At 42.8% G+C, this 14,882-nt stretch overlaps 3 protein-coding genes across 8 annotated transcripts; 2 read left to right on the top strand and 1 right to left on the bottom strand.

Annotated features, from left to right (window-relative positions):
- On the top strand, window positions 1-4,091 carry LOC109856913 (SH3 domain-binding protein 5 homolog). 2 transcript variants are annotated; one of them, XM_020432674.1, is made up of 6 exons: window positions 1-573; window positions 1,103-1,165; window positions 1,257-1,442; window positions 1,554-1,715; window positions 1,927-2,224; window positions 2,319-4,091. In XM_020432674.1, the coding sequence occupies exons 1-6, from the start codon at window positions 526-528 to the stop codon at window positions 3,452-3,454; spliced, it is 1,893 nt and encodes a 630-aa protein (XP_020288263.1). In that variant the 5' UTR covers window positions 1-525; the 3' UTR covers window positions 3,455-4,091. The 2 variants fall into 2 exon arrangements, with proteins under 2 accessions (XP_020288263.1, XP_020288264.1); XM_020432675.1 differs by having other exon boundaries at window positions 1,257-1,394; window positions 2,319-4,089.
- Window positions 4,092-4,506: 415 nt separating this feature from the next.
- Window positions 4,507-7,918, top strand: LOC109856877. Of its 5 annotated transcripts, XM_020432588.1 has the most exons (6): window positions 4,507-5,187; window positions 5,488-5,749; window positions 6,138-6,483; window positions 6,667-7,252; window positions 7,403-7,628; window positions 7,709-7,918. In XM_020432588.1, exons 2-6 carry the CDS (start codon window positions 5,663-5,665, stop codon window positions 7,895-7,897), a joined length of 1,434 nt encoding a protein of 477 aa, XP_020288177.1. In that variant the 5' UTR covers window positions 4,507-5,187; window positions 5,488-5,662; the 3' UTR covers window positions 7,898-7,918. The 5 variants fall into 5 exon arrangements, with proteins under 5 accessions (XP_020288177.1, XP_020288180.1, XP_020288178.1 ...); XM_020432591.1 differs by lacking the exon at window positions 5,488-5,749 and having other exon boundaries at window positions 6,173-6,483; XM_020432589.1 differs by lacking the exon at window positions 5,488-5,749.
- A 118-nt stretch (window positions 7,919-8,036) lies between these two features.
- LOC109856878 (SH3 domain-containing protein Dlish) lies at window positions 8,037-12,599 on the bottom strand. Its single transcript, XM_020432593.1, has 5 exons — window positions 10,386-12,599; window positions 9,554-9,783; window positions 9,023-9,385; window positions 8,573-8,840; window positions 8,037-8,393 (listed from the first exon to the last, which is right to left on the bottom strand). The coding sequence occupies exons 1-5, from the start codon at window positions 10,432-10,434 to the stop codon at window positions 8,131-8,133; spliced, it is 1,173 nt and encodes a 390-aa protein (XP_020288182.1). The 5' UTR covers window positions 10,435-12,599; the 3' UTR covers window positions 8,037-8,130.
- Window positions 12,600-14,882: the final 2,283 nt, after the last annotated feature.

The following is a 14,882-nucleotide window of genomic DNA, read 5'->3' as shown; positions in this document are numbered from 1 at the left end:
CTATTGGACGACGAGTTGCGGCTGTCGGTGGTTAAAAAAAATCTATACTTCACGTGACACGTGCTGTAGACACTTCGAACACTGGCATTAAACACCGGAACGCAGTTACTGTATATACACATAGACGGGGGATTATCTCGTCATCACCGATGAGATGCGTCAGCGATTCGCGGTGCTAATTATCCACGCAAGCAGGTTTGTCCGTGTCGGCTGTTCGTCGTCGTCTCGAATTTCCCCGTTTAATCTCATCCCCGCGTCGATTATTCTCGAGACTCTAGAGCCATGTTTCCTGTGATGTTCGAGATGGAATTGTAGCTGAGCCGATTGTCACACGGAATGTAAACACACAATCCGTCTGTCTGTCACCGCCGTGTCAAAACTCCTGAGGAACTTCGATATTGGATCTTTATGTTGTGAGACGTGACAGATCATCGTCGTCGCGCGCTCTCGGCGCGACAATCATGAGTTGACATCGGTTGACGTCGTCGTCGTCGTCAGTCGTCGAACAAAAATAAATGCCGGAGCATGGACGTCGCCGAGGACGCCGAGGGCGCGTTGGATCCGCGCGTACAGGTAAAATTCTCTTTCCCCCGTGAGGAAAACTCGTTTTCTCACGTCGTTTTGTTTTTCGATCGAAAATTATCGGGTGCGCGTTTCATCCGAGACCTTTAGGTTATGCCCCGCGAGCGCGGTCGCAGTGCCTAACACGGCCTGGTACATTGTCCCATTTTGCTTTCACTTTCCGTCCTAAGCGAGGGGGAGCGAGTTGGGATTTAGATGTGCTCGATCATCAATGAATCAAGCGCATCTGTGTGCGGAGGCACGGATATCCTTGAAAAAGAGATTAGACTCTTTGTGGAGAATCAATCTAATTTAAAGCTTCTTTTGTTGTTGTGTGTGTGTGTGTGTGTTAGAAATGCATGATGTCTATTCTTTTTGTTTATATGATGTTGTAAAGTTAAAAACAAAGAAATGATAAATGAATAATATGTTTCTATGTCTCTTATCTATTTTTTGCATTGTGAAATTGTTGAAAAATTTGTGCATGAACTATAGAGAAAAGTAATGTTTAAATTGTAAGAGATTAAACTTTATCTTTTAGATTGAGTTGGAGAACTTGAACAATGCCACTGATAATATTAATAAGCTGGAGATTGAATTGGACGTAAGATATTTGACAATTGCGTATTTACAATAATTTACAAATTTAAGCACAGTGAAAAAAAATTGTATAAATGATTTCAATTGAATTTTAGGAAGCTCACACTGCTTTTGGACAGCTGTTAACGGATACACCAAGAAGATTGAAAGAGATTACAGATAAACTGGGCACAGCTTGCATTGAGAAAGCGAGATGTTATTACGAAGCATTGGAAGTGGCTCGTCAAACTCAGGTAGAAATTGATTCAAGCTCAATTTCTTATCGTATTGGGAAAATAAAAGTAAAAAATATTTATAGAAAAATATCATTTGAACGTGATATATATTTTGTACGATGGACTTTTATCTTTTGAATTATTTAATTTCACTCACAAAAATCAATACTCTTACAGGTGCAGTGTCAGCAACAGGCACAACTATTTCAAAGAGCCAGTGAGATTCATGCGGCTGCGAAAGAAACAGTCGCTCTGGCAGAAGCGCGATTTATGTCTCATCAGCATGAGTGGAATTTCGACCAAGCGTGGCAGGATATGCTCAATCATGCCACTATTAAAGTAAGCATCAGAGTAGAACGGTAGCGTATAGTAACGGGCGTTACGGATTCAATGACAACTCTCTCTCTCTTCCAAATTTATTGCGAGAAATGAAAAAAATATATATATATACTCGAAAGTTTTTTTGAGCTCAAATAATAGCGTTCCGAGTTGATTCAATTAAACAAAACAAACAAAAACATTGAAATAAAATGAGATATTTTACATCAAGGTCATGGACGCGGAAAATCAAAAAGCCGAATGCGGTCGAGAGCATCATCGCAGAGCAATGTTGTTTCACGACGCGGAAAAGAGACTCTTGCAATTGGAGGAGAAGCACAGACGTGCGATAATAAAAGCAAGGCCGTATTTCGAGGTGAAGGCCCAGTGCGATCAGATGCTGGAAACGCAAAAGGAAAGAGTGGAGTATCTACAGCAAACCATTAAGGAAACGAAACGCAATTACGCAATGAGTCTTCGGACATTAGAGGAGATTAGTAATCAGATACATCAGCAGCGAAGAGATTATGGTAATACGAAATACTTAGAAGCGCTTGAGGAAAGTTTTAGTCGATGTTTTTTTTTGCTGGATGAATAAACCGATTTGCATTTTTTTTTTTTCAGACATCGTGGCCAACGGACCGCGAGAACCTGGCGTCGGTGCCGAGCTCATCGGTTCCGACATATATCAGAAATATAAAAACCATCTTCGTAGTCCCGACAGTCTCAAAATGTGCTCCAATAGATGTGCCGAGAGCAGGATAGACGAGAAATTGCGCGATATCGAAGTTGGTAAAAATTTGCAGAAGCCCGGTTCGGCGAAAGAAGACGCGGAACACCTCGAGAAGAGATCCGTCGACGGCAGCGAAAGCAAATGCACGCAGTGGGAACTGGAGTTACAAGCCAGTATGGAGAAATTAAATTGCTCGTCGATCGAGAACTCGTTGTACGTCAAAGAGCAAGACGAAGTGCCAAGTTCTTCATCTGATCCGCGAGATCCCGACGTCGGAACGCGCTACAACCTCCTACCTGCAGAGCTATCTGAGCCACATAGTTCAAATCGATCTTCATCATCGACCAAAGAGCCGGAAACGTTTTTCGGCAGACCGTTGCAGAGATCGTGTTCGACGCAGAATTCGACACTGCGCGGAACAACCATCACCACAAAGAGCGATATCTCAAAATCATTGAACAATAGTCCGATAAATAGGAATTTATTTAATTTAAAAAGTGGAAATGTCACGAAGAAAACGGGAAGCGCGGATGCATCGAAGTACGTGCCAAACGGTATTTCTCAATTTTATATTCAAAATGGAAACGCGCAGAACGAGAAGGATGACGATAAGCGACGACCCGCGAGCTCGCAAGACGACGGGACGGTGTCGTTGCGATCCAACTCTGCGATTGTCTCGCGACAGAGCGCATCGTGCAGCGTTGGATCCAGTCCGGCGAAACTGATGCCGACCGCAGACGGCGGTGAACGAGAAACCGGTCCGGGAAACCGGGCGAACGTCAACAGTATTAAAGAGTTACCGTTGCTGTCGCTCTTCGGATCGACGTCGGCGTTATCGACGTTGATTAAAGGCAAGAGTTGCAGCATGATCGACTTGGACGGTAAGCCAAGCCTTAGGACGTTGCTGGACAAATCTCGTCTGGGCAACATCAGGGCGGTGAGCATGGAGAGACTGGCGAATGTCAGACACAACGTGATCAACAATTATGTAGAGACCAAGACGAACGACGTTACGTCAAATGAATAATGATGTAGAATAATAATAATAATAATAATAACATAGGCAACTATCGATTACTTGTGATAAACAACTTGAGTGTTTACCTACGCGTTGAGTTAGTAGAGAATTGTGTCGAGGAAGCTCAAATTCTATCGAGAGAACATTTTTTTTTTTTTAGCGATAGCGCTTTAATTTAAATGATACGCTAAGACATTCTTGTATATCTTCTTGTTAACAATTTTGGAAACAATTTTTAGCAACGCTGCCAGTTAATGTGTTGCTACGTTAATTGCGTGTAAACCTTCGCAAATCGAGAATCCTCGATGAGGATGGACTCGTTCGGTTCATCTCGAACGACAATGTTCGCGATGAGAATCAGAAAAAAAAACGATCGTCCAACCTGTCATCCGGAATGACTGAGCGAGTATCGAGGAGTCTTTAATTATTATTTATTAATGCATTCGCTTGTAAATAAACGTTGAAAGTTCAAGTTTATGCGATCGTCGTCGACGCAATCGCGTACGTGTGAATTACATAATTAAACACACACAAGTCGACGCGAATTCACTATTTCCAGACACTTGTTCTCGAAGAAAAAAAAACTGACTAGACGATGTAAGCGTCATATCTCGTTTACTATTTTCTAATCTTTTATATATATATATATGTATATATATATATATGTATATGTGCTTTTTTTAAATAAAAAAAAAAAAAAAAAAAAAAAAAAAAAAAAAAAAAAAAAAAAAAAAAAAAAAAAAAAAAAAGAACGTTCGTGACAAGCAGTCATTCGCACTAGTGCGGTAATGAGTTTAACGTGAAAAAAAGCGATGCGTAACTTCTTCCGTCGCGAAATTGTCTTGCGCGAACGAAAGTTTTAACATTTGAAAAAAAAAAAAAGCGACGTGTGACGTTAAATCGTGTGAAATTGTTGTTGTCGTGCGAGCGAAAAAAAAGTGTGAGGAAAACAGAGACTTTTTGTAACCTTTTGTAATTATCGTGCGGGGTTTTGCTTTCTTTGATCTATATATTCGTATGCTACACAATTGTGTGCATCACAGAGATAATAGATATGTGTGTGTGTGTCGGACGTAATATTCCACAGATAAATATAACGACTGTACCGCAGGGCGTTGATATCTTTACACATAAAGTTGCGCTTTTCATTATTAGGATATTGAGACAATTGTCGATACACAACTTCATGCGCGGAGGCGTCCCTGCCTCCGAGGAGTTCTGTTGCAAAAGTTGAAGGTCAATGACTTCGTATCGCGTCTCGATAAAAAGAAACGTGTTTCTATTTAAATCGGGAGATTGCGACGAACGATCGGGAGAGAGTTTCTGTGAGAAAAAAAAAAAAAAAAAAAAAAAAACTAATTACGAAACGAACGGGGGTCATCGAATTATTTTGCAACGATATTGCGCTAACATCACCGCGTTCCTTTTGTTGTTCCGAGAAACGTCAAAATGGCCTCGTATTTTTTCATTTAAATAACCGCACACATCGAGCATCTTCCGGTACTGAACCAATCTGTAAAATTCTCTTTAACTAAATCACAGCGGAATCGAGAACTCTCGTCACGCTGGACTCGACGCGGTCGATCGGAATAACACTCGCGTCACTCGAGTCCCCTCAAAAATATATTGAAAAAAAAAAAAACAAAAAGAGAAAAAACCACGTCGGTCTGGTGTCGCTCACCTCTCAATTCTGCGGAGAGATAATCGCGAAAGAAGGAAAAAAACGTGTCTCTCTGACGCGGGTAAGCTCTCTCTCTCTCTCTCTCTCCCGTCTCTTCAGTAAACATTATCTTCTTTAAGTGGCACATATTAACGTTTAATGACAGATTGTTTTATTTGTCAATGTTCGAATTATCATTAATTCTGATAGCGCATAAAATCGGTCTGTCTGAAAGTAACAATTTTGTCGTCAAAAATAAAACGCGGCGGCAATTGCGTGCCGTCGGCAAATTTTTTTCCACACTTTGCCGGATGGAAAAAAAAACGCATAAACGTTTGTGTGTCGTAAAAACGAAGTTTCTTTTTTTTTTTTTGTGCCGCAGACACAACTCGACTATCAGACACCGGAATTTGCATTAAATATAATTACGAGGATAAATACAGCGTCTCGCTCGTGACGAAGATCGGCCGATCGGCGGCGACGCGCGTCATCGGCGAAAGGTTATCGGTACGCGAGACCGATAAGAGACGCTCTGTGTGCCGACAAACCCGGCCGAGATGCTTCACGAAGAAACGGATAACGAGAGGCTCGATTGTACGGTCCCCAAAGCTGACGTCCGCGCGATAAACAATCATCGTCGCAAGGCATGTGTTGCTATCTTTTACACACGAGACTACGCGGAACGACAAAGCACGCAGAAAACGTCTCTCGCCTGGGATTTGTACGATAAGAACAAATCGGAGAACAACAGCTCTTATTGTCTCGCAATTAAAATTGCTCATATGGATGGTTTCAATTATTATGTGAAAGATAGTTTCAATTATTTTAATGTCAATGCAATTTGACGTTGCACGTAAAAAGACACGACGTGTTTTAACACACGTGTGTTAGAGAACAATTTGTCTGTATTTCAATTTTTTTTTAATGACGCGACAGTTTTATAATTTTATTTTTTGAATAATTTTATTTTTTCCGTTTAATTGTATGTAAATTAAAAATAGTAGACGAGAAGAGAAACATGATGGGTTGCAGGAATTGAATTATCTCGATCGACAATTTTCGGACAGTGTTCGCAACATGGTGCAGAAGAGGAAAGAAATTTGCGCTGACGCGGAAAACGAGGACGACGAGGAGGAACGGGAAATTGACGGGGACCAAACCGAGAAAGAGGACGCGGAAGTAACACGGAGAACAGACGCGAACGGAGAGAGCGATGAACGGGAAGACCCGCAAATTGCGGAATGCGCGATTTGTCACGTTCACGTCGACGAAACCAATTTCGGAAGGACCGTCGTCGTCGATTCCGAACAGAACTCGCGCTGTCCCGAGCGGTATCCGGTGTGTCAACGTTGCCTGCGAAAGATCTCCGTTCAATCAGGTCAATGAAATCTCTCGGCCGACTTCTCTTCGTCGAGAACACAGAAGCGAAGTCGAATTTCTTATCGAAAGCGGATCGAATCGAACAAAGATATCAGCAACTGTCGAGTCTAACTCTACTTACTCTGTTTTTTTTTTTTTATTTTTTTTTTATTTATCTTTTCTTTCACCTGCCTTTTCACAGGCGCGCAGGAGCAGAGATCGCACGCGAGTTTCTCGGCCAGGAACAGAGACGACAGTTGCGACGGTCGCGCGCGTTCGAAGAGAATGCACGACTCGCACCCGATGTACCTGCAACTCCAATCTCGTTCGGTATTGGACGCGCGTCGCGACGTTCGTAGACACACGACGCTGTTCGCGCGAAAAAGCAGCGAGGCGATAGATTCGGACGCCGGCTCGCACGTGGCCGATCTATCGTGGCGGGAAGAGCAATCGGATAATTACAGAAGACAGTGCCAACAGCAGTACGGCCGTTGCAATCCGAGAAGATACGACGCAACGAACGGATGTAATTCCGAGATGAAGACGAAGAGTCACCTTCTGGCGTCCTCGGTCGAACACTCGCGCAAACCCATACGTTGTCCGCGTATGGACTGTTCGGTGAACGTAGCCTTCTCGGCGCTTACCCATCACTTCCTCTTCGATCATCCCGAGGTGCCTATTCTGAGCGTGGAACCCGGTGCCGAGAGCACGCTCATCGTCAGTTACGACGCTCTCTCTTGCAACTCCAGCCGGTGTCTGGCTCTTTTGCTGGTGTCCGGAAAGCTGTCGTTAGTATATAACGTAATCTATGTGAATGGAGGGAATGTTTGTTTAATACGATTGTGATAAAAAAAAAACGGAAGAAATTTTCTTCTCGCGTACTTTTCAAACTCCGCGACCCACAAGTCACTAATAGTAAAAATTTCTATCACAATAAGAGATTCCGCAGCAAGACTATTCGGCGGCAATCAGATAAATCCAAAGTATCGGAATCGGCTGCCTCTGCCGGTGCTGGCCGCGCGTTTGCACAATAATCGCGGCTACGCGTCTTGCGAGGAAATCCACGCTGGCGGTGAGGGCCAGTGCGAGAAAGACGTGATCGTCGCCTGGGTAGCGGGACTGGACGTCGGCGACACGAACGACAAACTTCGGTGCAGCATACAGGTAATAATCGCCGTAAATTTCGCCGTAAGAAAACACCGCACGACGATGATGTTTCATCGTCGATTAACGCGTTCAATCAGGCTGTGGACAACATCGAGAACGGAGGATTCCGATCGCTCACGTACACGGGACCGGTCATGTCTCTGAGAGCCACCCAGTGTCCGCGCGACGTCTTCCTGGCCGGCGACTGTATAGTTCTCCACGAGGGACTGATCAGCCACATCACTTCCGGCTGCACCAGTCTCAATGTAAATGTTATTGTACACTGAAAAAACCTGTCGCGCTACATATGGTTGTGTCCTTTAAGCTAGTAAGTACTATTGACAATGTGTGTCCAATATTATATAAATCGCGAGGAAACCGCAGTGTAAAACAAATGAGCGAAAACAAACAACCTGAGAATTAACATCGTATGTGAGAAAACGTTTATAATATATTTTGTGTATAAAAAGTGTGTATAAAAAGTACGTATAAATGAAGACAACGGTGATTCGCTTACGAATCATAAGCTAGTCATGGCAGGTGGTCGCGCGTACGCCTTAGGAATGAAACCGTACTTGCGGGTTTTGGGCGCGTAGGCCCAGAGCCAACCGTCCACCGTTTGATTTCCCAAATCCGCGTAGATCCAGTCCGCCCGTTTCACCGACAGATCGTCCGGCGCCTGCGCCTTGTAATCGTAAAGCACCACCAGTTCCGTGCCGGCCGTGTCGTCCCGGAAATCTCGCATCCCCTTCTGCTGCAGCGCGTCGCCTCCCGTACCCTTGCCTGCGAGATTAAGTAAAAAAAAAAAAAAAAGACGCGAAAAATATAAAGATGGAGTTCCGCAACAGAACAGATCAAACTTTTGTCGATTCGCGCGCTTTCTGATATTGTAATTTTTCCAAGACGGTTTCTGATATTGTAATTTTTCCAATTTAACGGTGTCAAATGAGAAAAATCAGAACCTGAACTGTGAATCTCCGCGGACACTGTATTCGTAGTGGCGGTTGTGGTGGTCGTGGTGGTCGTCGCGTAAGAGTGAAGAACGTGGCCCGGATAAACGAAACCGGACGGCACAAAACCCTCGTTACCGTCGCAGTGTCGCAATACCCAGAACCAATCCGGATCGTCGCGATTCAGCACCGTCACGAATTCGCCTCTCTCGACACTGACGTCGTTCTCATCTCGCGCTACGAATGTGTAAAGGACGATGTATCTTCCGGCCGATGGATCCTGTGGGATATAAAAAAAAAACCAAGGCGCTAAGTTTTGTATTGTTTTTGTAAAAAAAAAAAAGTCGCGATTTAAAAGCAACGCTCTTAAAAGATATTAAAAATATTTCACGACGTTGTTTTTTTTTTTTTTTCAGATATAGATATTCTCCGCGGCGCTCGAACCGCTCCTTCGAGCGATACCTTGAAGAAAGGATGCACATCCGGCTGAGACGATATGGTCTGTATAGAGTTCTGCGATTGCGTGATGTTGGACCGAGTCACGTCCGTGGTCGCGTTGTTATTTCGCGCGTAGCTCTCGCAATCCGACGCGGATCCGGTGTCGGTCTGCTGCATCTCCTGCAGACGACCCGCGCTAAGAAGATCGCAGTCGTTCTCGCTGGATCGGGGCAGTTTTTTCTTCACGTTATTCAAACTGGCCAGCGTCAATTCCGCCAGCTGCGACGTGTACGGCGTGCAATACGAGTGCGGCACGAAACCTTCCATACGCGTGTCCGCCGCTATCACATACACCCAGTCGTTTTCTCTATAAAGCACGTTCACTACCTGCAAGCACGCAAATGTCGCCGCTTTACATACGCAAAGATACAAAAATTTGTTCTCTAACGAAAAAGAAGATCCCGTCTCTTTTCTCTGTTCCTGTGGTGTTTCTCCACGAGGAAAAGAGACGAACAACGGAGCAAATTCTTTTTGTCACACGCGCGAATCGCTAACCTGGCCCCTTTTGACCTGAAGCTCGTCGTCCACGCAGGGAGTGAAGTCGTGCACGATGACCATTTTGCTGTCCGGAGAGAGTCCATTCTCCTTTTCGATGCCGACCCGCACGAGAGTCTCGATACTGGCGCTACCGGTGATCCGGCCAGGTGGCAGCGGTACCCTGGTGTTCTGGCCGAGTCCTGTGCTGCCGACGCAGTCCTTCTCCAAATTAAAGTTATGCGCTCCGGCTGATCGAGAATCAATTGCGATTTACTTGCGATTTTCGTGAACAAACAAAATCGACACGAAAGAGAGAAAGAGACAGAGAGAGAGAGAGAGAATTACGGAACGCGCAAAGTAATTTTTGAAATATAAAATAACGCGGCTCTTGTTATTTCTAAAGCAATTAAAAATTAACGAGACAGACAATTGAAAGATTTATATAAATTTGCTATGCGCGCGAGGGAGAGAGCAAAATTTCCGCATTTTTACGTGTAATAAATATACAATCAAAGTTGCGAGCGTCGCTCGAATCGGTCCAGATCGCTTCCCGGAGGTTTTTTAACTGGAAGCTGAATAACCGGTCCCGAGCAACAGGTGATCGAACCGACGGTGACATTTGGATGGCTCTCTCTCTCTCTTTCTCTCTATCTATCTCTTATCTATCTCCGTCTCTTTTTCTCTCGTTCTTCTCTCTCTCTCTCTCTCTCTCTCTCTCTCTCTCTCTCTCTTTCTCTCTCTCTTGTTCTGTGTCTTGCAAAATTGTTACGGTGCTTCCAACTGGATTTTCTTGCTTCCTCTTTCTTTTCTCACCGTAAATACCGTGTTTCTATCATACGTTTTTACTTACATTTCTTCTTCTTTCCGCGACGTATGCGCACGGGACACAGGAAGGCCATTTCTTGCCTTTCTGCGGTTCGTTCGCGCGACGCGCCGCCTGATTTTTCACATCTCCGACGACGGACGACCGCTCGCGTCCGCCCGTTGCGCGACGCAATCAGTAGATGAAATGATAAACGTGAAATGCGAGGAATGCGAAAGGGATCTCGTCTCGTCTATGCACGCGAAAATGAGAGATAGATTAGAGACGGGACAGCTGCGCGGAAAACAAGACACGCGACCGCCACTTGGAAATCGGAACACACGCGCGTCTCACGATAGCGAGCGGGTGAGTGTGTATATCCTCGACACAGGACGACCGCGATCGTGATTTAATCCTGGACACGGCAGGTAGAGAGCGCTACGGAATGACGCAAAAACCGACGCCGAGCTATCGCCGAAGACAGGCAGGTATCGTCTCAGGTCGGTCTCTCCTCTACAAGCAGGCAGACGGATCGGTTTCGTTTGTCTTCTTTTTTTTTTTTTTTTGAAAAGACTGGCAGATACTCCCAAAAAAATAAATTCTTTCCACTGCTCGAAAACTAACGGATTAACATGCAAAAAAACAATAATAATTAACATGCAATTGAGTAAACAAAGAGATAAAAATTATATTTTATATAAAAAAAACAATATTTTTTTTAACAGAGAAAGGTAATTTTTTTCATCGATTTTGTCACAACGATAGGAAACGAGCAAAATTATTTCAGCAATTATCGAGGCAATGAAAACTATTTTTCCTCGTTAAAACGACAAGAAGAACGTAATGTTCCAGGTGTAATCGCTTAAATTATCTTTCTCGTTTGGAAAATTTTCTACACGTGTTCTGAGCCCGCTATCTCTCGAACCGTGACACAACGCAACACAGGGATGAGATACAGATCTTTTTTGCTCGAAACTTCTGCTTTTATTGTATTTTAATTAATATATAAACGACGGTGGTATATTCGTTTCTTGCCTATATGTATATATAACAGAGCTCTCTTGACGCTTCGCTTAACAATTGCGGGTATTTACTTCTTCGTCATCATCTTTTTTTTTTTTTTTTCTTCACTGTGGAAAATAGTAATATCGTATATGTACAATTGCATCGCAAAGTGGTGCCGAATATAATTATCATTATTATATCATTTATAAGTCGTTAGATTGCGGATTGACTATTTAGGGTCAGAGGGGTGTGTTTATATCCTAACGTGTGTAACGTTAATTAATTTCGGTTAATTATATGCGAGAAGACCGCGACGAAAAAAATTGTTGCACACGCAAGTCTTTCCATATATGTATATGTATATGTATATATATATATATATCCGTGCGTATGCGCGTACACACGCGTGGATGCACACATATATGTAAAAAAAAACTCGACAAAACAACGAAAAAAGGATCGTCTTGCGTTGTTTTATTCATGCAAAAATAATTTGTCGTTAAAACAATCAACGATCGATGGGAGATTTTATTGCGTTCGTCTTGTATGCAAACAAGCGCACGCACGCACGCATAAACAAGTAATGAGACCTGGCGTGTACCGAGAGAGAGATAACATAAATGTATGTGGTGTTTGCTTTCGCACGGCGCGTGTAATTGGAGTCGCGGAGATTTTCTAACGAAGACTCGTCGTGTGATGTTTCTTCTTTGTGTGCGTGCGTGCGTGTGAAATAGATACAAAATCGCATTGGTACAAAATTGTCCTGTTTTTTTTCTTTTTTTTTTTTTTTTTTTTTAAATAATACACAGCGCAATTACACACACACGGCGAAGATGAGAACTTCGAAAGAAAAGAAACAAACAGGCCGCTCCTGCGAATGTTGTTCTCTCTATCTTGTAGCAAATCGGTGTGTGAATGTTGTTGTGTTGTTGTGTGCAGATATATATATATAACATATATATCTGTGTACAAATATATACATTCACATAAATATGCAAACATATATATGAAATACACACGCGCAATCTGAAGATGGATCCCGTGTAAGACGACACGCTTCGGAAAGGGAGCCGCCGCTCGTTGTAAGCTAATTATTAGTATCTTTTTTTCTTATTATGCCCTCGCGATTCTTACGAAACTACGTAAGGACGTCGAACACTTAAAGAGAAGGTCGATTAGAATCTCTCTTCGTTTTATTCTTCTTCTTCTCTCTCTTCCTCATGAGGTGGAAGAGGAGGAGGAGGAGGAGGAAGAGGAGGAGGAGGAGGAGGAAGAGGAGGAGGAGGAGGAGGAAGGTAGTTTAGAGGAAAATTTACAAATTCAAGAGAGAGAGAACGAGAGGTCAGACTTTGTACTTTCGTATTGCACTTTGTTTGTGTGTGTGTGTGTGTGTATATAAATGTTTTTTTTATATAATATGACACCGCTCTGGAGAGAGTTTTCAAGAATAAACGCAATCCGCGTGAGAGACTCTTTTGTTTTTTTTTTGTTTTTTTACTCTATAAATGTTCCGACACAGAGTTCGTAATAAACGCGAGACAACAAATGAAGAGGTACATAGAGAAAGGAAGAGAAAGAGAGAGAGAGAGAGAGAGCGTAACTCGTGTGAGAAAATAAACTGCTTCACACAAAGATATTGTGTGTTCAATTTCTTTCCCTTCTCGCGCGATTGCCGAACGACGAATTTGCAACCACATTATGCAACTTCGCGCTGTGCTAAAAACAAATTTAAACGAATATCTTCCGATAACAACTTTTCGGACACACCTCAAATGTGTCGTTCACACACCTCATCGAAAAACGACGAGCAAGAATCGTCCGGACGACGACGTCTTAAAAAGTGATTTTTTTTCTCTCTTTTTTTCTTTTTTTTTAACTAACGCTTCAAAAATTTTTCGCCTAAACAACGTTCTCAAAAAATCTCTAAAAAGTCTAAAAAGGAATGTCTAAAAAGATATCTAAACGGTGTCTCTCTTTTTGTTCAGAGGGAAGGAAGGGGATCGACACCGGGAAAAGGATGTATTCAAACAATATCTCCAAAATTTTTTTTGGGACGCCTAAAATAGTGTGTCCTATAAACCGCGACGTCTTGCACGCACGAAAACAAATATGTATCGCGTCCAAAATGATCGTAGCGCTGAAACAACAAATCGTCTCCGAGAACGTCAAAACGTAATAATATCGAAGGGGATTTGTTTTTCGAAATGAAATTTTCGAAGAAGACACTCGAGATGTTCTTTACACGCAACATGCATTCTCTCTCCGACGCGTTCCGAGAGCAGCTTACACTCGAATTAGCATAGACACGGGGTTTGTTCGGAACGTTCGGAAATTTTGAATCGTCACACATACACACACAAAGACTCTCTCTGTGTGTGTGTGTGTGCATCGCTCAAGAAGAAAAATTCACGCTAGCGGGATCTCCACCCGAGAGCACGCGACTTGAAACGCGATTTGTATCACCGCGAAATTTCCTCTCCTCGTGCACGCTGTACACAATAACGTTCGCACTATGCTGTATTCGTTTATTTGTTAGTTCGTTATCGTACAAACGCTCGATGCTATTTATATATATATACATATATATATATATATATGTATATATATATATATGTATACGCCTTATTATCTATTCAAATAGTTTTTCTTCCTCGACGGAGCGTGTGCGCGTGCATCTTCCACACATTTTTCCTGTCTTCTTTTTTTTTTTTGCGTCAAAATTAAATGACAATTGCGTGCGCATGAACGCGCGAGCGAATTTACACACACTCGGGGGACGATAATAGCATCGGTGATAAGACGCGCGCGCTTCATTTGCCGGACGAAATCGACCGATCGGACACACAAATATCGCAACGATTGCGGCCCGAGTGTGTTTCGAGAGATGAAACATCCAATTGAGAGAAAACGCACGCGTGTTAAAGGATAAACATGTCGAAAGACGAGAGCACGCACACGCGCACGAGGTCGTGTAATCTCAGCTACATATCCGCGTATTCGACAGTCAGACTAAACATCATAACAACAGAGATAATACCCGCTGTGTATGTAACGCATGAATAAAAATCGCTTCCGACTTTGGCTCTGCTCGTCTCGTCATTTATAAAATCGACAATGTTGCTCGTACTGAAAAAAAAAAAACACGCGATGTGTGTGTGTGTGTGTGTGTGGATTTATACATCAGAAACACACGTTTTGAATATCGCGCACGTAAATTGCACGTACGTGCGTGTATTTTTTTTATAATTTTTTTTACTTGAGATCAGACGTCGATGGATCGTCGTCTCTCTCTTCTTCTGAAATATAATTTGTCACATCTCTTAAAATTCTCTCTCTCTCTCACACACACACACACACACACATCATCGTGAGAATTAACATACATGAAAAATACACATCTTGAGTCGTGGCAGTTCGCGCAGATTTTCGCTTACGAAAACTGATTGACTTTGAAAATGTATTTTTTTTTAACCGAGCTGTATTACAATCATGTTTAGGTATCATTAAAACGAATTACATTCGTTTTGTTTTTTTTTTTTT

The sequence above is a fragment of the Pseudomyrmex gracilis genome, unplaced genomic scaffold, assembly GCF_002006095.1.
Source record: "Pseudomyrmex gracilis isolate BER0280 unplaced genomic scaffold, ASM200609v1 scaffold_137, whole genome shotgun sequence".
Taxonomy (NCBI): domain Eukaryota; kingdom Metazoa; phylum Arthropoda; class Insecta; order Hymenoptera; family Formicidae; genus Pseudomyrmex; species Pseudomyrmex gracilis.
Note: the sequence above shows the minus strand (reverse complement) of the source record. Positions and strands in the feature narration are given on the sequence as shown.